General features: G+C 44.8%; 1 protein-coding gene across 3 annotated transcripts in view; it reads right to left on the bottom strand.

Annotated features, from left to right (window-relative positions):
• Rapgef2 (Rap guanine nucleotide exchange factor 2) overlaps positions 1-15,786 on the bottom strand; it is a 218,509-nt gene extending 202,723 nt beyond the window's left edge. For all 3 annotated transcript variants that reach the window (XM_048424899.3, XM_048424901.3, XM_048424900.3), the window contains exon 1: positions 15,565-15,786. In XM_048424899.3, coding sequence (XP_048280856.1) covers positions 15,565-15,633 — 69 coding nt within the window. In that variant the 5' untranslated portion in view covers positions 15,634-15,786. The remainder of the gene's footprint in view (positions 1-15,564) is intronic.
• Between the last annotated feature and the right edge of the window lie 10,116 nt (positions 15,787-25,902).

Genomic DNA, 25,902 nt, shown 5'->3' with positions numbered 1-25,902 from the left:
TAGAATTAATTGGCATGGCTGTGCAAATTACAATGCTAATGATTTAAAGGACATCATTGCGGCTGCCAAGAAGGAGCACTGTGCAGACCCCACAGCACATGATGACGGCGTGCTTCCACGGCCCATGACAACAGAGGATAAACTCAGGGGGGCTCTGTCTTGGAAAAAAAAAACAGAGAAATGCTAACAATGCAATAAAAAGCAAATTCTCACCTCCGAGTTCAATTTCAAGGTCTTGACAATATGCCTACAATCTTTACAACTGAGCAGCTATAAAATACCTGAACACAGGATAAACGAAAATTAGGGGGTTGCAGAGGACAGCACAGTATTGATCTTGAGCAGAGAGCGACCGGTATATACCAGATTTATGGAGACTGGTTTATGGGGTGGACTTAAACAACTCATTGTTGTATATTTTTTTTTTATTAAGGAAAGCCTAATTCGGGAAAGTGTACTAAACCATTCACTTATTTTTAAATTTCTTGAAAACCTAGGTAAGTTCATGAAAGACTAGAAATTAGCAAATAACTTAGATAAAAACGTTCCCTTTCTATGAATAAAAGTATATGAGCCAGAAATAACCATATTGGCTGTCGATTAGATAGACAGGTAGATAAATAGACACAAAAGATACAATACATAGATACATAGATGATGATAGATAGATGGAAAAATGGACAGAGATGGACAGACAGATTGGCACCTGATGTCATTAGGAAGCTTTTACAGTTTTGTTCATAAAGAGACTAATGAATCTGAGTTTTGGTACACACCTGCCCTCTCAGCATTCAGAAAACTGAGGCAGGAGGATGAAGAGCTCCAGTCAGTATGCTCTACCTAGACTATGTATGAAAAAAAAAACTAACAATAATAATAATAAATGCAATATGATGCTAGTTTGGAAATCAATCCCCCCTTTCCCGCAGTATATCTACAATATGGACAAAGAGATATTCATTAGAGTTATGAAAGCTTTGGTCTTTCCTTGGCCATATCTGGGAAGAAAAAAAGTAACTGAGGAAGACAAAAGAGCTTCATCTCTGCTGTGTCTAAATAATAGTGAGATTCTGTCATGGCCCTCTATCCTGTCCGAGAGACAGCTCCTCAGCTCAGATTTCAAGCTTCTAGTTTTAGAAGATGGGTTACGTACCTGAGCGCCGCATCAGCCAAAGCAGCAAGACAACAAAACAAAACACAGCCAAAACTAGACTGTAGTGATCCACACCTATCCTCCACCCCGGTGTCCTCCTCACTCACTCCCTGCCTCACGGGCCCCAACCGTCTCTTACAACATGACTATCTGCTTGTAATAAGTACAAAGATGCCCAAGCACCCATCCTTTCCTCACAGCTCACTCAAAAATCACAAAATAAGAGAACAATACACAGTCATTCATTTTGAGGCACAAACTGAACCACTGCTGGTTCCTCTCCCTCCCAAATTTGTGTTTTGATTAAAATTAGTGTATGTGGGAAATGACACTGTCAGCAAGACAACATTGATCTTGCTAAGAATCCCCTCCCTTGTAGGGCGGTGGTGGTGCATGCCTTTAATCCCAGCACTCAGGAGGCAGAGACAGGCGATCTCTGTGAGTTCCAGGCCAGTCTGGTCAACAGAGCGAGTTCCAGGACAGGCTCCAAAGCTACAGAGAAACCCTGTCTCGACACACACGCACGCACGCACACACACACACACGCACGCACGCACGCACAAGAATTTCCCTCCTTTAAACAGGTAACTTCTGCATACTCAACTTAAATGTTTCACAAGCCTTTACTATTATTATTGGCAACATGAAGGACTAAAATTACTTATTTCTTTTTGAAGGCATTAAAGAAGAAAACAAAGCTGATGTATGCACAGACTTTTATTTCCTACTACTGAATATATCACTTTAACCCGTCAACAAGTGTTTATTTCTAAGGTAACAAATTTGTTTTCAGTGAAATGAAAAAACAAACAAAAACTCTTCTATCGTGTTAATAGGCCTGAGATATGTGAAGGAAGGAAATAGGCAGGATGCACCAAGAACAAACTTACACGATGGAGACTACACTGAGAAATGAAGACAAAGACAGGCTTTGTTCTAGTAGTCCAGCCACCAGCCAGCCACCCTCAACGGCGGCATGCCCACTCCTCACCCCATCAGTTACATAAAGGAATTTTCCACGTTGGGTGCAGGACTGGAAACCCTGCTCAGGAGTCACCTCCAGGCCACCGCTCAGGTCAGTCTCTGCAGCGGGAGAGCAGCCACGGACTGGAGAAAGAGCTGAAGTGCCCTGAACACACTGCACACAGACAGCGCTTTGGGGTTTGCCCACCTCCATCCAAGGGATTAATTCATTCTCCAACACTTGACGGCTTTGTTCCAAAGACATGGAGAAACTCCCTTAATCTACCTTTGGTATTTATTTCCTTTCCTCAGGACTCCAAACTAGATTTGGAATTTCAGGTCTGTTTTCAGTGGCAAATTTCTCTGTTCTAATAACAGTAAACTGTGGAAGCATGACAGAGGAAGAGAGCCAAGGCCAACCTTTGGTCTCCACATGTACCTGCACCTACAGAAACGTACGCACATACATGAACATGTGGACACACAGAAAAATAACTGTGGACCAAAGGATTTTACTTGTTAAGGAGTTACCTCCTTGGAAGTTCATTCCTTGGTGCAGATATTTTGAAACTGTCCTACATGGTGGGTTAGTTACACCATCTAATGAAGAGGGAGTTCTGGCCTCCTGTGGCGCTTCTGTTTTATCTTTCAGAACTGCAAAACTATTTTTATATTTTGATTGCTACAAAGAATATTTTAAATTAATGACATAACCAAATCATAAAATTTAGTTTTTGTTTCTAGATTCAGCTTTCTGGTTGGCTTTTAGAGAATGAAGCCTTGCAAGGTTCATTTTGATATTGAGGGTCTTTTAAATTGTAGACTTGATTTACCTGTAAATATGAACAGGAGTTAATCAGAAACATACTGCCATGCTCCAAAAGTCTTGATATATACTGATCTTTTCATATATAAATATACTACATATTATATAACATATAATATATATATTTATTTGTAAAGATGTGAATCCTAACAAAATGTATTCTAGATAATTTTTATTTACTTTTTACCAATTTTAGTGAGAAACAACTTAGAGTAATACTTAATATTCATTTCACTGTTTTCCTCTTTTAACCTTATTTCCTAAGAGCCTCTCATTGAACTGGGGCTTGCCACCTGGGCTAGACTAGTTGCCCAACAAGTCACAACAATAGCCCTGCCTCTGCCTAACCAGCTCTGGGATCACAGCAATATCCATCTTTGTACATGGGTGATGGAGACCTGAACCCAGACTCCCATGCTTGCTTTGGTTCCTTTTCTCCTGAAGACCCTTTAAATTATAGACTGATTTACATGTATTACGAATGGGCGGGTTATCAGACATATACTGACTATGTCCCAAAGAAGTCTTAGGTTATTTACTGGTTTGTATTATTTTTAAAAATGCATTAAAATATGAATCTTGATAAATGTACTCTAGGTAATGTTTGTCTATGTTTTACACTGTGCTATTAAGCCATCTCCTCAGTCCCTGCTGCTATTTGTTTTCATGGGAGAATACTTCTATAGAAATTGTACCAAAAATTACTGTTCCTTCTTGGCTTTTATTTTAAGTTGCTATTAATAAATAAGTCTATAATAATGTCTTCCTTGCATCCATCAACTCCGAAGGAAAGCAAGACTGAGTCCTTAAACATGTATTAGCTCCAACTGTGCCTAAGAGGTACTCAGCACTGAGCCTTAGGGATGAATGCTAATCCCAGCCCAATAAGCGCTAGTCTAGTAAAGCTAATTGGTGAGCTTCGAATTAATCTGCTAAAGACAAGGCATGCTAGGGAAGAGTAGAGGCCATTTATCCTCTTTGCATATTCTGTCTGCAAAGACTGAGTTTTGGCGGGGCCTAGGATATGCTAGAAACATGGTCCCTGTTTAGACAAATAAACATTTCGTGAAGACCAAGGCTTCTAATTTTACCAGTAACCCTTCCTAGCCGTTAGCTTCTGTTAACAAATTAATCCCACTACAAACCACCAAGAGTAGTTTATCTATATGTCAGGAGAACCTTTATGGCAGGATGCACTACAGGAGCGCGCGCACACACACACACACACACACACACACACACACACACACGGAGGGAGGGGGAGCAGTTCAGGCTGAGTAGACCAGTTTTGTAAATTCCAGCTACTTCAGAACCTGAAGCAAGCAGATGGTGAGTTCAAGGGATGACTGGGCTAGAGGGTGAGCCAGCATGGGCAAACGCAGTGAAATTGTCTCAAAATAAAAGGGAAAAAGAGGGCTGACAATATACTAAGTAGACCATTTACCTACCATGTGTGAAACCTCAGGGCCAACCACAGCAGAAGACAGGGAGACATAGAGACAGGATAGGGAAAGAAAGGAAGGGTGGGATTAGCAATTTTTCAGAAGAAAATAAACTTGAAACAAAAGGAATTGCTTTAGAAATAACATAAGCCAGTATTTTCTCTGTGTGTTCATGTATACCTGGTGTGAGAAGTCCTTCTGTATGTGTTGCTCTTATTGGCTAATGGATAAAACTGCTATGGCCTATGGCAGGGCAGAACAGAGTAAGGCAGGAATTCCAAGCAGATAGAGGAGAAAAGAAAGAAGAGTCACGGAGACGCCACACAGCTACCAAAGGAGACAGACAACCCAGAACCTTACCGGTAAATGACAAGCCTTGTAGTAAAATATAAAATAATGAAAATGGGTTAATTTAAGATATAAGAGCTAGCTAGCAATATGCTTAAGTGATTGTCCAAGCAGTGTTGTAATTAATATAGTTTCTGTGTGATTATTTCAGGTCTGGGCGGCTGGGAACAAACAAGCAACCTCCGCCTACACTGAGTGTTCATGTATAGTGCACGTACATGTTCACATGAGTATGTGCTCATGTGTGTAAAGGCCAAAGTCTGGCTTCAGGCACACCCCTTGACCATTCTCCACCTTATTTTTTGAGTCATCAACTCAATTGGGATGGCTGGCCAGTGAGTTTCAGGGACTTGTCTATCTCTGCCTCCCCAGTACTGGGGTTACAAATGCATGTCACCAAACCTGGCTTTTTTTTTTTCAATGTGGGTGTTAGGGATCCTAACTCAGATCCTCATGTGTATACATTTTACTGACTGAGTCATTACTCCAGCCCTAAATCTCTATTTTGTATTTTTTTAAAACAATATATGACACATTTAGAACCCAATTGTCACAGAAATTATAGTTACAGGCCATGTTTTATAAGTAAATATTTACAGATATTGCTCATCTACTAGTGTATGTATCCCTATCTTTAAACAAGAGGCTGAAATTCTGAAAGCAAGCATATACCTATGAGAATCAAGTAGTTGAATACATCCACACGATTCTGTTACTGAGCTACATTAATGCAGCTCTTTAATCCAATAAGACTTTCAAAGCAGTCTCCAGAGAATCACTACATAAATGTCCTATAATCATCTATTTCTTATGCAAAGTAAATTAGACAAATACTATCTGCTCACAGTAGCCATTAATCTCAATCTCTTTCTTCCCTGCCGTTCTGTATTGAGAGGCTTTAAAACACTCAAATACCCAACAACCATTGCAAGCCAAGAGCATCAGGCACTGCTCTGACAGCAACAAGAACTTACACAGCCCTTGCAAAATAAAATAAAAAAGGCCAGGGGGTTCTAGGGGTTCACCTCAGTGGTAGGAGAGGGCGTGGATGGGGGCGGGATATCCATGAGAATATGGAGGATGATGAAACAGAACCTTTGCCAAAAGGATCTCAGTCCTTCCCTTTCCCAGTAGGTAGTGCAACCCTGAACCTGCGCCTTGGAGGACTAAGTCATCCTGTGATCCTCAGCAACACCCTAAGCCCAACCTAGCACTACTGAGCTTTAGATTTCTTACCAAAGCCACCAGCCACTGTACGTTCAGTGTTGGGTAATTTGTAGACTAATATAGTTCTAATGGAATCAAGGTTATGCTCAAGACGACCTAACCAACTTACTATAAACCACTCAGGAGGACAAACTATGAGATAAAATAGTAAGAGGTCATCTATGAAAAAGCATGACCAGAGTGGTAAGTGCCAAACGCTGAGAAACAGAAATACAGGCAAACACGTTTGACACACTCCACTCCGGAGACAACAATATGGAGTTTGTAACATCATTATTTCTGTCCACTGTAAATTTTTCCCAATCTTTAACAAAGGGCTAGAAAGAACTCTTAGTGGAATTCAGCCCCCAGCACCCATGTCAGACTCTCGCAATGCCTGTAATTCCAGCTTCAGGGGAGACAACACCCTCTCCTTACTCACATGCAACATGCCACACACATACATGCATGCATGCATTATTTAAGACTAAAAGCCATTAATGACAAAAACACAGCTAGCAAGGTGAGACAAAGCTAACAAGGTACTCTGAGATTATCATCTGCTTTTATAAAGCATGGAAGTAAAATGTCCATTAAATGAAAATAAGGACTATCAAGCTTACACTTATTCTGACAAGCTTAGATGGCAAAGAATGCATGTGGCCAGCCAAGGTCAGGACCACACTGTGTTAGGAGATCATGAGTTCCCACCAAGCCGAAGTGACTGGCTGGAGCCATAAACCAGGATGTTGACAAGTCCAGTATCAAACCGCCCTATGACAGGAAGAAATACACTACAACAATCCCATGAACCAGATTGAAGATATAAACGTATAATGACAAGGGAAAGCAGCCGAGCCAGTTCGCAGTTAAAAGCGGGGACTTTTAAAGTGAAAGAGCTTGACGACGGCGCCTGCCAGTTTTCTTAGCTGGGCTATAGATTGAAACCACACCAGAGAAAATGGAACCGAGGCAGGAATTCCCACCCACCCCAAATCAAAGTCTCCAAGGAAGATTAGGGTTGGAGGTTCACATTTAGAAATAAGGAATTTGGGGTTCTCAGAGTACACTGGCTACATCTAAATGAAGTTTGTGGTATCCCAAGTCCAAGGAATAAGCATGCATAAGATGCCTGTCTCCAAAGCTAGACCATCAATTTCTTTCAGCGCCACACAAAGAACTGTGGGGGATCAGATACCAGTAAATGGAAACACCAGGGCCACCAATCTCCCTTACCTCAGCTCTGGGTATGCTACCATACTGTACTTCAGTTTCTCCACTCACCAGGGTTTCAATACTCCTTTCTACTTGTCTGGAAACATATAAATACAATCAAGTGGTTTCTCAATACAGTATCTAAAAAATGTAATCAAGACTACCACTCGAATACTTTTTTACATTCATTTCCTAATAAATTTGAATATGGTTTTTTAAAAAAAAAATGGTAGCTGGGCATGGAGGTGTGTATGCCTGGAATCCCAGAGCTTGAGAGGTAGATGATCAGTTTGAGGCCCATCTCTGCTATGTAGACTACAAAGAATCAATTAAATTAAATTAAATTCAAAGAGGAGAAGCCCTGTGTTCAGTTCCCAACACTACTCACAGCAGTATCACTACTGCAGTAATACAGCATTGTGGATGGAGGTTGAGCTGAGGATTACAAGTTCAAGGCCAGGATGAGCTACACAGCAAGGCTGTGCCTACAAATGAAGTTTGCAAACCTATGTAATGTAGCATAGAGGGGGAGGGGAACACCGCAAAACATTTTGCTTGGCAGAATTCAAATACTCATGCCAAAATGATCACATGCTAAATAGATTTAGGTCATAGCTCAATGTTTATAACACAGTTTCTGGTTTTATATAAGAGTTTAATCACATCAAAACCTGACCTGAAATTCTATTTTTCATTTCTTCTCTCAAATGTAATTACTAGAACTATCAAGTAAAAAAAAAAAAATATTTAAGAATATATATACTTGAGCCCAGCACGGTGTCTCACACCCAGTGCTCAGATGACTAAAAACTGCGACTCCAATTCCAGCAATCAAACACTCTCTTCTGGCCTCCCTGAGCATCAGGCATGCACATGGCACGCATGCATACATGCAGACAAAACACAAACAAAACATAATAAAGCAAACCTAAAAAAACAACAACAGTAAATGTAACTAACTAGTCAGGCCTGCTGGCCCTGGCCTATGAATCCTAGCTACTCCAAAGGCTGCGGCAGGAAGACTATAAATTGAATATTCGCCTGGGCTACAGCAGTGAGTTTAAGGCCAGACTGAACAGGAAGACCTTATTTCAAAAATACAAAACAAACAAACAAAACACACAGAGGTGGGAATGCAGAAAACAGCTCAGTGGCATAATGTTTGCACTCTAGACACAAGGTACCAAATTAGAAGACTCAATTCCCCGCACTACAGAAACAGAAAAATAAAAAATCGGCTGAAAGATACTGGGCTTCTCGTTGAGATTAAATCACTCATCAGGAAAAAAATTATTTGAAACTTGGTAGTTCCTCTCCAGGATCACAAAGGCGCTACAAACATTATACATCCTTTCTCTAACTTTCAGTTTTTGAAAAGCTTAGTCTAAAAAAGCTTTATAAGAGCAAGAAGGAGGGCACGTGTGAGGACCTGAGTTCAAATCTCCAGAAGCCATGTAAAGCCAGGTAAAGAAAATCACGGGAGCCCGTTATAAACCCACTGCTTCTATAGCAAGATGAGAGGAGTAGACAGGAGAGTAACCAGAAGCACGAGGACCAGACTCTGCCTCAAACAAGGTGAGAGGGGAGGACAGGCTACTCCCGAAGTTATCCTTTGACCTCCACGCAGACACTCCTGCATAGTCATGTATACTCATGGACACAGACAGACAGACAGACAGACAGACAGACAGACACACACACACACACACGAGTACACACACACACACACACATGAGTACTCACACACATACAAACTAAAACCAAAGGAAAAGTTCTATAAAATAGTTCAGGGATCCCATGCGCACCACACTGAGGTCCCCTTAGGTCAGTGGTTCTCAACTCGTTTGGGGGTCAAATATCAGATTTTCTGCAGTTATGATTTGTAACAGTAGCAAAATTAAAGTTATGAAGTAGCAACAAAATAATGTTATGGTTGGGGGTCACAATATGAGGAACTATGTTAAAGGGTTGCAAGTCTAAGGAAGGCTGAAAACTGTTGCCTTAGCGTAACACCTAAAACAAGCCTAAGAAAACTTAAATATTGAGATTGCATCTGATAGCATTGAGTTTTCCTGTGTTTGTGGTCCAGAATCCATAATTCCATGCTGCATGTGGTTATGAACGATATTTTATTCCTTTCCAAACTGTGATGACTTGTGCATTTTCAATGCCCACACTTCCAGCACCTAAAGAAAGTGCTGCCCAACGGTTTCACATCAAATGTGGATCTGTCTGATGTTTTTCTGAAACTGAAAGTTGTTTTCTTTTTTTTAAGATTTTTATTTTATTTTTATGCATATAAGTGTTTTGCCTGCTTGTAAGTACACTATGTGCAACCAAGTCTAGTGCCCGTGGTGGTGGAAAGGGGGCACCAGATCCCCTGAAGCTGGAGTTACAGATGGCTGGGAGCTACCACACAGATGCTAGGAATTGTACACTGGCCCTCCGCAAGAGCAGTAAGTACTCTGAACCATCGCTCGAGCCTCCGGAAATTGAGTCTCTATAGTTTTGTGGGATTTCTGAGACAGAATCGTCACTCAGGAGTCCTGACTGGCTGCTGTGTGTTAACAGCTGGCATCAAGCCTCATGGGAACGTCCCAGCCTCACTCAGCCTCTTCAGGGTCGGGAGCGTCCAATACCACGCATCTCATCAGGAAGGAAACGGTGGACACAGAGTTCATTGCTGGAGCCTCTCAATTCCGACTACCAGAAGGAATCTCACGCAGCCACCATTTGCTGGGTATACCTGTTCCTGCATCCACTGGATAACCAGACCAGCTGCCGAATGCAGGGTTTGTAGTCACGAAACTCTTACTTCAGGCACACCATGGGGGAAAGGCAATGCATCCAAGCCCAGGAAACCTTGCTTTTCTTAATAGCAGTCTGAAAGCACAGGAGTAGCCATGCTGGCAATTTTATCACAGCATATTGCTATAACTGCTCTGTTTTATTACAATTATCATTGTGAATCTCGTTCTGGACCCAGTTTATAAATTAAGTTTTATACAGGTATGAAGGTATAGCGGAACATGTACGAAAAGGTGAGGCACTATCCATGGTTCTAATCATCCTCTCGGGTCTTGAATAGAAAAACAAGGCCTACGGTATGTCCATAGGACTTCCTTCTGAGTCTTTTGAAGTCCGATTGATGTATATATATATGTATGTGTATATATATATATATATATATATATCTCCAGTGATTTCCTGAATGAAAGACCCATAATGACTAAGGCTACTTTTACTACTTGCATTGCTACCAAAAAAAAAAAATGGCATTCTATAGCCATCCTACATCCTCACGTGATGAGAACTATGGCTCGCCCAAGACATGACCTTAGGTCTCTGTGTCGTGAACATTATATAATTCCCTCTTCAATTTAAATCCATCTGGCCAATCCCAGATATCACTGGGATGTTAGGAACTTAAGGCCAAATCACTGAGTGACAATCTTAACAATTTGAAGTCCGTCCCAGAAAGTCCCACACTGAATGATTTCATCTATGTAATGTTTTGAAACAACAAAATTATATAAAAAAGAAGATTACTAGTTGCCAGAAGTAGGCACAGAAGCAGTTATTATAAACATGAAGAAATCGTGGGACAGCAGTGTATGCCTGTAATATTAACATGTCAAGCTCACCCTCAGCTATGTAGTGATCTTGAGATCAGTGTGGTCTACACAAGACCCTGTCTCAAAAAATTAAAAAAAAAAATCTAACAAATGACGAGAGGAGATACTTTGTTTCCTCTGTCATGCAGATATCATCATGCAGTATGGTCACTGAATCACACCACAATCCTAGTGGTGACATCGCACTATAGCTTCACCAGACGCCACTCACAAATAGCTACACAGCACTCTACATTGTACAAGCATCCCAAGTAAGAAGTTTAACATAAAGATGAAGGCAGACATGGAGGCACATCCAATACTCAACTCACAAGTGGAGACAGAAGCAACAAGAGTTATAGGCCAGCTTGAGCCACAGAGGGAAGCCCTGGCCTCAAGAACAAAAAACAAAAACTCATAACGTAATAGACAAAACCAACCTGCAGCCAGCAGGCCCCACGCATCCAGAATAGGTATGAATGCAGCCCAACACCTTTGTAGATGACACAACACCTCACTGTCAAAACTCTGGGCATCCCAACTTGCCTCCCCACAAAGCCCACCAACACCGCGCTAAGCATAACTTTTCAAAGACCGATGGAGAAAACAGACACACTTCACCCAGTTCAGCACATGGTTAACTATCGTGTCAGCGCAGGAAAAAAAAAGGTTTCTTTTCCCCTCAAAAACATAAAAACCGTCACAATTAACATGGCAGGCCTCTTACTTCCACCCACAAAGGTGAGGGATGTACACACTAACATATGCTCACTAACCTCCAGCTATGGCAGAGCAACCAAAGGGAATCCCTCCTGGCCCTCCTACTGTGCCAACATTAGCGAAGCAAAGCATAGCACTGTGGCGCTACGGTGTGGATGCTGAGTGTCCCTCAAGGCCTGCTGAAGGCTTGTTCCAGTGAAGCACTAGGAGGTGGTAGCAGGCAGAAGGTGGGGATCCAGTGGGAGGTCTCCAAGGTGACCAGCCCCTTCCTCTCTCATTGCTTCCTGACCAAAAGATGGGTATGTGTTCCTGTATCACCATCTGGAAGCCCACCAGGGCCCTGAAAAGCAGCAGGCCTACCTAATCATGTACTTCTCCAGCTGAGCCAAGACAAACCTGTTCTTTTATAAAGGAAGAGTGTAACAGTTGTTCTCAAACACTAGCTACAATGACTGCTACACTGTATCACCGGCAGTCAGTAGGCTTCCACATCACAAGCTTCAGTACGCCCCCATCTCTCCCAACAGTGCTGTCTAGAAACCACTTCAAGAAATACTATTATATCTGGTATAACTATAAGTCAGATGCGGATGGCCCCTTACTTTCGGGGCTCAATAAGACTTGTTGTTTTGGGTTTTGTTTTGTTTGGGTTTTGAGGGGAGGTTTTATTTATTTATTTTAGTTACAATTACAAATGATGTATGCATTCAGCAGAAACCCTGCTTGAGTAGGTTTTGAATTTTGACCTTTCCTGGCCCAGTGGTATGCAGTGTGCTATCTCCTAACCAGGAAGCACCCGGGCCACAGGCATCTGAAGGTAAACAGCAGGTACTCAGCAGTGGCGGGTTGTGAGCATGGGTATATTCAATACACTTTCAATTTACCAAGACAACCTACTTTATTTTGTTTCCGCTGTCATTAAGACACAGTGAATTCCACTGAGTGACTTTGAAAAAAAAAGTTTAATAATGAAAAATAAATATTACTAACTAGGAGGAGATGGGATGAGAATTATTTTACACATACCATTTTGAAAGTAAATATTTAAAGACACCACAGAAGCAATTTCAAAGGGTCTGAACTCAATAAGTTAATAAAAATAGTTAAACAAAAAAAATTTACTGTATGAAGCCTTGGGGTATAATGCTGTTTGTAATTTATTTATGTCTTCTAAACGTCATTAAATTGCCTTGGTGACCACAATTCTCATTTAGGTGATTAAAGACATAAACCCAAATCACTGGCTAACACAGTTACGTAGCAATCCGGGTTTTCAACAGAGGTGCATTGAACAATATCAATAGAATGCTTATGGCTCTTTCTTTTCAAGAGAGCACATTATTTTAGAACACAAGGCCCCATTGAGAAGAAGGAGGACAAGGTTCCAGACACACAATACAGAGTAAACACTGGACTAAAGACTTTTCCTCTTCTAAGAATATCAGGTGAAACAGTGAAAGCCTCTTGGCTAAAATCTCAGGTGATCATTTTTTCTTGTATTTCTCCTTCCCATTCCCCGCTTTCCAGGTCCACACCAAGAGTGACTCGCCACCTCACGGATACATGCGAAGAGTTCCTAAGAGTCAAAATCTCCAGGATTCTCCAGCCCCAGATGCGCTATGCATCAACTGCTTAACTGTACCGGTGTAGCTGTCAAAAAGACTTGGAAGCAACTGACTGACCCACATACAGAACTTGTCTTCAGAGAGTCTGGTAAAGGGCTAAGGGCAGCGAGGAGGCAGGGGGAGCGGACTCCACCAAGAATGAATAAGTAATGTTTTCTTTCATTCTTTTCAAGCACCTTCTGCTTTTGCCTGACACATTCACTTTATCAAGTCAGCCCTCAGAAGCACGAGAGTTCACCGCCAAGTTTCCCTAGTTCTTGCTCTTCCGGTCATCTGAAGCTATGCCACGAGGCTGCCTTAATTATATTACAAAGACAAGCCTCCAGGAGAACGCACGGCACATGGAACACCATCCACGGGTGTGCCAACACAGCATGTTTTCTGTTCAAGGAGAGCTCCAACTCTAGAGGAATCATCTCTGACAACTTGGGTAAGGACGGGAAAAAGACCCATATTTCTAACTCATTTCTCTTGAAGACAATAAACAAAGGTGTGGGCTTGCACTAGTAAAAATGAACACCCAAGTTAACAGGCTGATGATTGAGACTGTTCACCGCTGAGCTGGCAGGATTCTCTGTCTGCTCCTCCTGAGGTCGGTAGGGAGAGACCTGTGCAGCTCCCCGGTCTTCAATGGCGCCTTCAGCTTGCAGGTACCGCCCACTTTCTCACTGGGCCAGGAGCCCTCTGCCGGGTCGGTTTCTATATTCCACACCACTGGCACAGCAACAGGGAAACCTAACAACTGCCCATTTACTTGGCCAAACCACAGGCTGTCAAAGGAGAGCAAGTGTTGTCTCTTCCAGACTGCTCTGGTGACTGCCCCCTCCCCCACCTCCCTGCCCCTCCACAGGGACACACCTGATAAGAGGTTTCGCTGTTATTCTCTCAAGTCAACCATGCACACCATGCCCCCATCTAATACCTACTCCAGGCCTGTGACATCACTTTCTGACCAGCCTTGCTGGGCTCTAAGGTCCCCTGCATGTGTAATTTCACTTGGCACCTCAAACTCTGTTCTTGAAAGGAACTGGGAGATCTCAGGAAAGTAGCTCTGCCTACACAGTGAACTGGGAGTGCCTTTTCCAGAGTAGAGAATGGGTACAACTGACGGGTTCCACGAACACTGATGACGGAAGCACATGAAGGGCAGCTGCACCACCACCAGAGAAGGGGCAGGATCAAAGCGGGGCATGCCCAGTGCCGGATAAAAACTGCCCTTTAGCAGAGGCACTTCTGGAGACACGTAAATGAACGTTCTTGTCAAATTACAGCTCATCTTCCATGGGTTTGGCAAATATGTAATCTAGACACATTTCCCACACATGACACCTCCATCAAGCAAAAAGAGAACCACCAAAAACAGGACCAGGTGCCATTCTTGGTGCTGGTCCAAAGGCAGCCAGTGGAAGATTCTATTTTATTCTATTCCCTCACCCATTAAATAATCATCATTAGAGACAGACAGTTTTTTTTTTTCTTTTTGGACAGATGGCATCCAACGTCTCACAAGCAAAGCAACTTTTTTCAGCTCTTAGATCTTCCCTGTATTTACTGCTGGTCCCAAGGATCTGTAGACCTTATTTATTTGCCTACAGGGCTGGCAAGCAGGATCCCCTGAAGTCACCACCCCAACATTTAGAAATGCACGTCATTATCCAGTAAGCAAAAGAAATCAAACCACCTTTTTATATCGCTCCTCCCTCGCTAATCCAAACCTAAGAAAACCAAGTCCAACCCACCAGCAATGTCTCCGTTTCAAAATAAAAGAAACCTGAGGATAAACAAATGTGTAAAGCTTAACCACTTAACTAATTTTGGCAAGGTTGTGCAAATCCAAAGAATCTGCCCTGAGAGGAAGAGGGAACTGAATACGCCCGTTCTGCAGCTATGTCTACAATTGGAATTTAAAGCGCTAGCCTAGCTGTCAACTTCTTCCCTTCGGTGGAAAGCAGCATCCCTCTTTCAAGAAAGTAAAGTGGGAAAGAAAGACAGGAGCCTCGGTGTCTCGCTTTGCAAGGCTCGCAACGATGTCTTTTGCACCACAGCTCCTTCTTACAGCTCATGAAACACCCCTAAACTCTAAAGATGGGAGAGATGCAAGGGAATAATTGAGCCTGCAGTCAGGGCGATAAGAGTACCAGGCTAACCGAGGAGGTAAGACCGGACCCCAAGACTCAGAGGCCCGGGAGAGTGGGACCCGAGAGAAACCAGCCCTAGAGACAGCACCTCGTCCCCGCAGACCCATGGGCAAGGTCAGTCCCAGGGAGCGCAGCGTAAAGGACAGCAAAGGAGAGGGCAACAATTGCGCGGTCTGAAAAGAATGCCCTTGGAAGTTGGGGCAAGGGAAGTCCTGGATGGGGGAACGGGCTGCTTCCCCAGCCCAACAGTGCCGGGGTCCTGGAAGGGCACAGTTTGCAGATACCATCCCCCGGCGGCTAGCCGCGAGTCTCACCTGGGGGGTCCTCTCGGCGGGGTTCTTCATCACCGCTTGGCGGAAGCTATTATCCACGTAGGACGCCATCTCCCCCTGCGGGGCGCACCGGGACCGCTCCACACACTCGCCGGCCTCCCGGCCCAGCGCCACTGCCCGAGGGAAAGCAGCCCAGGCGCGGGGCCGGGGCGCAGACAGCACGAGGGTCCGTGCAGCCCCGAACTGCTCTCCTCCTCGCGGCCCGCTGTCCGTGGAGCCGGACTCGGCGACGGACGGGCTGCGCTGGGGAACCGTCGCCGTTCGCGCTGGCCCCGGCGGGCCGAGTTATTTTTAGGGAGGTGCGAGTAGCAACGGCGGGCGGGGCCTCTCCGGCGGGGCCCTAGCTCGACGCGCTCCGGCCGCGCTCGCTCTGACGCGTCCCGGGAGGGCCGCGCGCTGAGCCTCAGGTCCGGGCGCCACCGAGCCCGCTGGCCTCGGCCACGGCCGCGCCGCGCCTCCGTCTACTGTCGGCCGCGCCTCCCGACTGCTGCTGCATCCCCGCGGGCCGCGCAGCTCCGGCCGCCCGCCCCCATCGGCGCCCGAGCGCGGCTGCTCCCCGCGCGGCCCCCGCGCTCTTGGCAACTTTCTGCGTCGTCCGTGCAAGCGGGCGGGCGGGCGCGGCGGACGCGGCGGGCCGGGCGCGGGTCCCCGGCGGGCGCGAGGCCGAGAGCGGAGCGCGCAGCCCCGCCGAGCGTCTGCCGAGCCGCGACCGCCCTCCTCTTCCCCGCCTCTTCCTTCTCCAGCGCCTCCGCGGCCGCCCGAGCGGCTCTTCAGGGAGGAAGCGGCCTCCGGGGCTTGTTGCTTTGTGCTGCAACCATGGTGAGGAGTGAGTGACGGGCCGAAGGCCAGTCGGAGGCCGCCGCATCATCGGGGGCGGAGCGCCCCGTGGCGCCGGCCCGCCCACCTCGCTGGCCTGGCGGGGCCGCGCCCTCGCGGCGAGTCGCGCTCTACCGGAGCCAGGTGCGACTGGCGCCGTGGCAGCCGAGGCTGCTGCGACCGCCGATCCCGTAGCTGAGCAGCCGCACCCCGGGGCTCTGGTCCCGATGCACCCTGCCCATCCTCTGCGTGGCCTCTCTCCCTCCCCGCCCGGGACTGGAAGCTGACCCCACCCGGGAGAGGTCCCCGCGGCGACTCTGCTGCAGTGACGGGTCTTCCCGAGCCTAGGACTGGACTGGGCTTTTGCTTCGGTGGCAAAAACCCCCCTTGGAGTCTGTTTATTTGTTATGACTGCAAGGACGGTGCTACCCTCCCGCCTTCCGCGCTCACTGACACCTAAGCCCTTAAATGACCCCTGCGTTAGGTAGACCGGAATGCTGCTTTCCGACCCCAGAGCTGATACCACCTCGGACAGGCAAACAGGTTAGCCCGTCGTGAGCGAGAGGCCACGATGGCAAGTTTTCTAACATAATCAGGAATGTCTATTACTAGACTGGACTTTGCCTCCTACTGGGCAGAGCACCTTCTCAGGATCTCGAGTTTCCGATCCGGACTTGCCCGGTACAAAGCCTATATTAGTGTGGTGAGATTTCCCTGTTCTTGCGGATTCATCCCTCTGGGTCCAGGCCTGAGGTGTGCAGCATCAGCCTAAAGTCAGATTGCTGTGTTTTGAAATCTGCACAGAGACTAAAGACGATTGTTATTTTTATTTGGGAGCTACTACATTGAACTTTAAAACAATAAAAATAAAAAGCATGCTTTTTCAGCACCCATTTTATTGTAACCAATTGGGACAGGCTGTCAGCTACCATGGGGATGGGGGGGGGGTCCTTAGTCACCCACACTGTCCTAAGCAAGTTGCATAGTTTCTAAAAGAAAGGACCTTCGTGCCCAACCAAATCTTAGAGAACTGGGTCTAAGTTGCAAAGTGTATCTAACAGATCCTTTTGTATTGCTTTCACTACAATTGCTTCCTACTTTGTGGTAGTAGATCACCAACAAACATTCTCCAGCTGAGTCAGCCAGGTCAACAGCCAGACAGTGGTGGTGCACGCCTTTAATCCCAGCGCTCGGAAGGCAGAGGCGGGCGGATCCCTGTGAGTTCGAGGCCAGCCTGGTCTACAAGAACTAGTCCAGGACAGGCTCCCGTGCTACAGAGAAACCCTGTCTCGAAAAAGCAAACAAACAAACAAAAAAGGCAACAAAAAAGAAAAATAATTCAAACCCAGTGATGTGAAAAAATATACCTGACATCCCAACCTGGAGTCTAGTCACCATTTCAGAGTGTGTGTGTGTGTGTGTGTGTGTGGGCGCGCGCTTGCAACTCTGGTTCCATTTCTCTTTCCCCAAACGTACCCCAGTCATAGCCTTCACCTTCCCAATTAATAACACACTATCATCACCTGCACTATTATCACCATCCCAGTGGAGTGGGGGTCACCCTAGTGCTTTCTTTCTCCTCTATGAGACAAAGTTGAGTTAAACCTGCTAACTCAACTCTCAAAATGCTAATAGATGCATGTTCTAATCTCCACCCTTCCTACCATGATCCCGGTCCAAAGCAGCATTATCCTCTGACGACACTGCAGTAGTCACATGTCTTCTACCCGTTTTTGTTGTTGTTTCTTTCTTCTTCCAAAGAGCCCATTTTTAACACAGCAGCCAAAGTGATTGCCCTCACCCCACTTGAGTCTTTGTTTATCTTCCATGGCATTCACCCCAAAAGCCTAAACCCGTGTGGTCCTGAGTGACCCCTGAGCATAGTCCCCTGTCCTGACTTCTCTCTGGCCTTGCCAAACATCTACCACGTTCCCCACGTATTTCCTCGGGTGCGTTCACTTCCTGGCTTCCATGCTGTTTCTCAAGAAGAGAGCAAACTCTGGTCTCCTAGCGCCCCATCTGCTGTTCCTTCTACCACCATGTTTTCTCTACCTTCTCCATTCCACCCCCACCACCCAGAGAGAAAGAAAACATACGAGACAGTCAGAATGTTGTTTCTCACCTCCTTCATTCTCCTCTCAAATTCCTTTAGTCAAATGTCATTTTCCCCATAGCTGGATAGCCTATCTTCCTGGCTTTATTTACCAGCTCACATCCCACATATTATATTTATTATTTTTTGACCCCCTCCATTGTAATGTCAACTGCAAAAGTCAATAATTTTTACTTATTTTGTTGACTGCTATATCCTTACTATATCAACTAATATTGTGGGATAGATACATGAAGTGGAGAGTGCAGGAGGAAACAAACCCCCCTGAGACTGTTTTCTGCTCTACAAAAAGAAAGCATTTACATGCCCTGAGGATTTATGAGTATCAAACACAACGCATGCAAAGTATCTTGCATGGTGTTTGAGCCCTAGTATGAACCCAACAGAGGGTTGTTATTCTGAAGATCATTCTCATCCTCCCCACCCTTTGAGGTTTGTGGACAGTTATTATCATCCTGTTTACAGATGGGGAAACTGGCAATAAAATGGGCTGTGATTTGCCCTAGTTCCTGACCTGCCTGTAGCCTTGGAGTGATCTGGAGCAAGCTAACAACAGGGGACTCCTCTGATACCCCATCGTAAACTCTGAAAGCTCCAACTGAACCAGGTAAGCCCGGGTGTAGGGAGTGTTGACTGTGTTGACTGCCGGCCTGCACACTGTACTCCTCTTCAGCCTGCCTCTCCTGCCTCTCATTTTTCACCAGGACTCACACATTTGAAGTCAGCCAAGGGTGCAGTTAAACCATACCACCCGCCTCACAAGCGTCACCCACAGCCTCTCCCTGGGGACACTTTGTAGTTAACGGTTGGTAAGGACAGAAAGTAGCAAGGCAGGAGTTCAGAGCTGGTGAATTTCTTGTCTCATGGGAAAGGAGAAAATGCAGAGAGGGAGGTGCACAGCATGGGCCCTGGGCTGCAACATCCTCGGTCAAATCTCAGCCAGAATATTGTGCATCCCACCTCCAAACCCCATCTCTTCTCCTCTCTCTCCTCTCCTCCCTTCCTCCCTTCTCTCTCTCTCTCTCTCTCTCTCTCTCTCTCTCTCTCTCCCTCTCTTCCTCTTTCTTTCCCCTCCCCTCCCTTCTTGGTACTCCACTGTGATACTGAACTGTACCAATGACCTTTTAGGTAAGGCCTAATAGTAGGCCTTATGCACCAACAAAATGACTAACTCGGGTTCAACTTCTAAGCTATCATTTAACATCAATTAAAGCCAATATCCTCGCTATTTATAATCTACTTATCTGCATATGTCAACAAAGCTATCACCACTCAGAATCCAGGACACCCGATCCTTGCCGTGCGATGCTGCTTTAACGTGTGAGCATCCGGGCTGCGCTGGGTGTAACTAGCCGGAATCAAGCACGGGTCTGACAACATGCCAGCTAGTACTCCTACACCAAGCAACCCAGAATCGAAGCACGTCATCTCTTATGCTGCCTCAGACTGGCAAGTGTAAAAATGAGGGGCTTTCTGTCCTGTGTTCGTTCATCCATCTAGAAAATGTGATGATAGATCCAGAGAAGTATTTCAAGATCTGGCTTGAAGATGATATCTACTTATTGCTTTAAAGGCCTTTTTCTAATACATCCCTAAGCATGTTGTGTAGATTAGGTGTTCTGAGTCATTTGGGGTTTTGTTTTTTTAAGCTCCTAGGAGTCTGGCTACATACAACAGAAGATTTGGGAGAGAGACTCATTAAAACCTTCTCAGCACCTAGTGCTCAGTTCAATATTTATTCATTGCCTCTTTGCTACAGACTGTGCACTGTCTCGTTCCTTCCAAGGGACAGACAGATGAGTAGCTGCTTGTGTCATATGCCAGGCACTATTTTAAATAACTTGCCTTTCCACGGAGGAGGTGGGGTGATGGAAAGATCCAGAAAGCTGCCCTGCTCTACTGGAATAGAGCTTCCTCTGCCGTCCATCTTGCCCATCCATATAATCCTCACAAGGCCAGGTTTCTGTCTGAGCACTTGATTCTTCAAACTTTCTCCTTCCTTAGAAACATGCACTTTTCCAATTCCTTTAACCATTAAGGTCAGATGAGTAGACTCTCAGGAGGGCTGAAGCTAATTTAGAGCCTGAGTCATTCTCAGTCAGCGTGCTCTACCAGCAAACACTTAATTCCCTTGCCAGCAGCAGCAGTGGGTCTCCATGGGGAGCGCAGTGACATACAGCCGGGGAAGGAAGGCTGGTCTCAGAGAGGGGTTGGATACAGTGTATCAAGGCACAATCAGAATCAGAATCGTGGGTTTGATTGTAGAGGTGTCATCAGTTCAGAGTGAAGGATGGCTGTCACGCGGATCAGAATGACATGGCACATAGATACATTTTCCCCTGACTCATCAATGTTTTATCATGGCTCTACCTGCACATAAAATTAATTAAAAATATAAATCAAACAATATACAAACTAGCAAAAGCGCTCTGCTCAGTCACACTGTTAAATCTCTCACGCGGACACAACCGCTTTCCTCCCTAACTTTCTGTGGATCTGAAATATGGGAGCACTGAGACGGAAAGACTTGGTTTTCTCTACTGCAAGAGAGCTGGGGGCGCTAACATTTCTGGAGGGGAAAACATAGCTATACTTCTGACCACAAGCAATGCCTTCTATTGATGACCGTGTGTTTAGCATCGATTTTTATAAAGTGCCCATGGAATTGCAGTTCCAAATCAGTCTGTTGGGCCTGGGGCATGGCTTGTTTGGCAGTGTTTGCCTAATATGCCTGAAACTAGGGGTTTGATCCCTAGGACTGCAGAAACCGACTAGACACCATAGAGCATTATATATAATCCCATGTAATCTCAGCATGTGGGAGATCAGAAGTTCATGGTGATCCTTGACTACATAGTACATTTGAAGCCAGCCTTGCTTACGTAAGACCCTGCCTCAGAAACAGAAAGGAAGTTCCCATCCTAGAATCTACAGCAGAAGGAAGAACTCTCTCCTTAGGGGTTAATCCTCTGACCTTCAGCCACTCTCCATATTATAGTCATACCTGCACACACACATACACACACACTCACGCACACACATGCACGCACATGCATGCGCATGCACACACACACAACACACACACACATGGACATACACACACTCAAGTACACATGCACACACACGCACACATGCACATACACACTCACGTACACACGCATGCATGTGTATACATGCACACACACATTCACGCACCCACGCACACACATACACACATACATGCGCACACACACACATACAAATAATGTATAGCAAAATCATTCTGCCAATTTTAAAGGAACTTATAAATGCTTTAGTTAAGATATACAAAGTGAGTCAGATGTGGTGGTGCATACCTTTAATCCCAGCACTTGGGAGACAGAGGCAGGCGGATCTCTGTGAGTTCGAGGTCAGCCTGGTCTATAAAGCAAGTTCCAAGACAGCCAGAGCTGTTACAGAGAGAAACCCTGTCTCAAATAAGAAAAAGTAAATAAATAAACCACAAACAAAAGCAAGATGTGCAAACTGAAGTCTTTTCAAGCCTGAAAATAAGTAAAATTGGGATAGTGTTAAAACCTAACATCAATGCCACAGAATAATAAATAGAAGCAATGAGTGAGTACATTAGAAATGTATCGCATTATTTATTTTTTTATGTTTTGTATGTAGAGGTTAGAGGACAGCTTACAGAAATTGTTCTCTCCTTCCACCACATAGGACTCAAGATGAATTCATCTCAGGCTCAGAAGCAAGAGCCTTTATCCACTGAGCCATCTTGACAGCCACAATTGAGAATGTACAAATTAGTAATTCAGAAAGGAGAAATAATCCTTCCATCTGTAGCACGCGAAGTTAGAAGCAATCATTTCATAATTAAGCGCTGTTTAAGGTCATGTCTAGGTTTACAAGTTGTGTGAAGGTGAAGAGACACAACGAAATTGTGCAAACAGGGCAATGCAGGGCAAGGATCTGTATGAATTCCAAAGAAGATCGCCTCATTATTGCCAGCTCTGGTCTCCAGGTGGTGTTCAAGGGTAAATGTGATGCGCTATAGTACAGCTGCCTACCAGAAGTGTCTCAAATTCAAAGTCGTTTGAACAACAACAACAATAAAAATTGTATTTTTGGCCAGGTGTGATTTTTCAACTGGCAATACTAATAATCACCCTGAAGTCATGCTTGTTTAATATTTGTTAAATCCGGAACTAGTGCTAGGCACCATATGTACACAAATAAAGAAAGGGAGCCTATGCGTTGAGCTTACAAATCAAAGTTAGGCAACGGAAATGAAGGGCAAACAAGGGCATGGGAAATAGCACTGAGGAGGCTTAGAAAATGAGGCTGTTTTATCTGCATTGCTATTTTAGTCTTAACTAACAGAAGATCCATTATGTTGCAACACAAAATCTTAAAAGAAGATGGTTGAAGGGGGAAAGAACTTGGCCTTTTTGGAGATGGAAAGAGGAAATCTTAAACGTCACTCGATGAAGGGAGGAGAGCAGGAGCAAGTGGCAGAAAGGGACAAGCTGAACAGTGGGCAGATGTCCTAGCTTCCCTCTGCTGCTGTGATAAAAGACCTGACAAAAGCATCTTTAAGAGAAGGGTGCACATTCCAGGCGACTGTCTGTCACTGCAGGGGAGTCGGCAGAACTTCGAAGCAGCTAGTCGCATCGTAACTAAGAGCAGGGGGAAATGAATTCATCCACACTCGATGCTCAGTCAACCTCTACACTTGCACAGGCCTGGTCCCAAACCCAAGAATGGTACCACACGCTTTCAAGTTAATTTCACAACAATTAAGGCAATCAAGACAACCCCCTACAAACTTGCCCACTGGCCAATCTGACCTACCGAGTCCCTCTTGTGATTCACTTCCCAGGCAACTCTACATTGTGTCAAGCTGACAAGTAAGCAGGAGATAATACCGTAACTAAGTCAAGACAACACCCTAGCCTGGAATCAGAAGAATACAGTTGTCCCAGCCCGTCAGAGGCAGACAAGATGGGGACTGACTCTCTTTGAGATTTTTCCTATGCTGGCATGGTAATTACCACATAGAATAAATATGGTTAAATAAATAAGAGCTGGTAAGACATTTAAAACAGAGCTCGGTTTCACCTGATGCTTATCTCACCTACAAGGAATGGGTCTGTGTCATCACATCCTTTCGGTAAGAATCCACAGATAATTAAACCAAATTAAAGACCAATAAAAACTCAGAGCGCTCCACACCCAACCTGGCCACATGCCCACTGATGGTTCTGTTGGCACAAAGGCCATGGTGGTGAAGTGGCTGTAGTTACAGAGGTTTGTCACGTTGCTACTGGAGAGCAAATCTGCATTGTCAGTGGGGTTAACTCTTCTTTCCATGAGCATAAGCGAACCCATGCTGATAAACTGGAGGCCTCTTGGACACCAGACAGGCTTGAATGAAGAAGCCCATTACTATCTCTGGAACCGTAAGCAAGGAACTAAACTCTCTGGGTCTTAGTCTCTAAGCCTTTGTCACTGTGACTGACAGTATCTTTGTGGCTAGATTGCTAGGTGATGACTGGAACCGGAATTAACAACCGTGAGTGTTCTTTCTCATTCCTCTCTTCTCCCCACACAGGAGCTGCCTTAGTCATGGAGAATCAGTGTGGCCCAATCCACCCAGTCCTGAATGTTTCTAGGAAAAATTTTAGGCTAAAAATATTATCAGCCTATCTAATTAGCTTTACGGAACATTGAATTTAGTGAACCAAAGCATGGGAGTTCATTTATGGTAAATGACTCAGTCTCAAGTGTAAATAATTCTCTGTCTGGACCCGTAGTTCCAAGCTTGGGTGATTCGTATTTCACAACACTGAGCGCTATCACAGCGGGACAGAGCTGGCCGTCTTCAGGAAGCTGCAGATGTTCCATGGGCCTGGATGAAGAGCCCTGGTATCTGAGATCTGAAGGCATCTTTGCCTTTGTTGACAGCACACAAAAAAAATTGTTTAAATTCATGAAAAAGAGCAAAATACTGAGTGAGAAAATTAATAAGGCTCACTTCTTCAAAATTAAAGGTCTCACATTACCCTTTTCATGACTTTCTATACAGCTACATTCATCAAAACAGTTTGACCTTGGCAGAAAAGCAGACAAAATAGAAAGGCCATAAAAATATGTTCATCTGCTGTCTTCCAACATTGGCCAAACGGACAAAAATGAAGGGAAAGAGGCAAGGTAGCAGACGTATGTTCTCTAGACCTTTAGGAAACAGAGGGCTGTTCCCTTGGCCACAGATATGCAAACCTATGTATAGATGATACCAAAGATGTCACGGCACTGGGTCCGGTTAAAAAAAAATACCCCATAAATGTTACCATGACAAAATGAGAGTGTCCATTGTCACCCAGCATGCTGTTGGTATGGTGACAACAAGCAGGTCAAAGGCAAAGTTCTTCCCTGAGAGCTAAAGTCTGTCCTGAGCCTGTTGAGCCCCCTGAGAAATGAGGTAGCTTCTGAAACAGGTGAAGGAAAACAGGTAGAAAGAAGGAAGTCAAACATAAAGGAGCCTGTGTTTAACAGAAGTCCGTTTTTGTCCTCTAGAGAAACACAATGAGGAAAAAGTTCAGGGACAGGAACCCAGTACCTATGAATTCATGGCTAAATAAATGTCCCCAAAGAAGTATAAGATCTAGACTGGGGGGGTGTTAAGTGATTTTTGACAAAGTTGCTATTGAATAAGAACATTTTTTTAATAAACAAGTTTTATTTGTAAATTTTTTTGAATAAACAAGTTTTATTTGTACATTTTTTTAATAAACAAGTTTTATTTGTGAATTTTTTAGAACAATTTTTTCAACAAATGTTGCTCTAAGAATTTTGATAACCAGGTGAGGGGTGGTGCAGATGTTTAATCCCAGCCCTCCTGAGACCAGGAGAGCTGTGAGACCAGCCTGTTCTACATAATGAGTTCTGGACCAGCCAGGGCTTCATACTGAAACTGTCTACGGGGGACAATATACCCTCTCATTTACTCCAGCCACGGACATCACCTCTGACTCATTTTCTCACTTTCAGTTCTTGAGTTCAATCGGTGACATTACGTTGATTCATGTGGTCAGCCCTCCCTCAGCCCCGCCTCTCCTACCAGTGGCCTAGCCCAACACTCTTTCCTGAAGTTTCATTTCCTGTGTTCAGTCCACCCAAATTAACACCTGAGAAGTGTGACCAGAAGTATCAGAGGAAACCATTGGTCTGGGTACCACTTGTCAAACTGGTATGTTTTTAACATTCTTTAGAACATCTTGGCTAGATGGGTTGTGTGTTTATCATCAGAAGATATGGTTGCAATTATCCTGTCAAAAGGAGAGCCATAAATTGTTGAGAGATCACAATAAGCGGGGAGACCCTTTATTCCATCAGCTGCCCCTGGCCCAAAC

Source organism: Myodes glareolus, chromosome 20 (genome assembly GCF_982192425.1).
Source record: "Myodes glareolus chromosome 20, mMyoGla1.1, whole genome shotgun sequence".
NCBI lineage: Eukaryota > Metazoa > Chordata > Mammalia > Rodentia > Cricetidae > Myodes > Myodes glareolus.
Note: the sequence above shows the minus strand (reverse complement) of the source record. Positions and strands in the feature narration are given on the sequence as shown.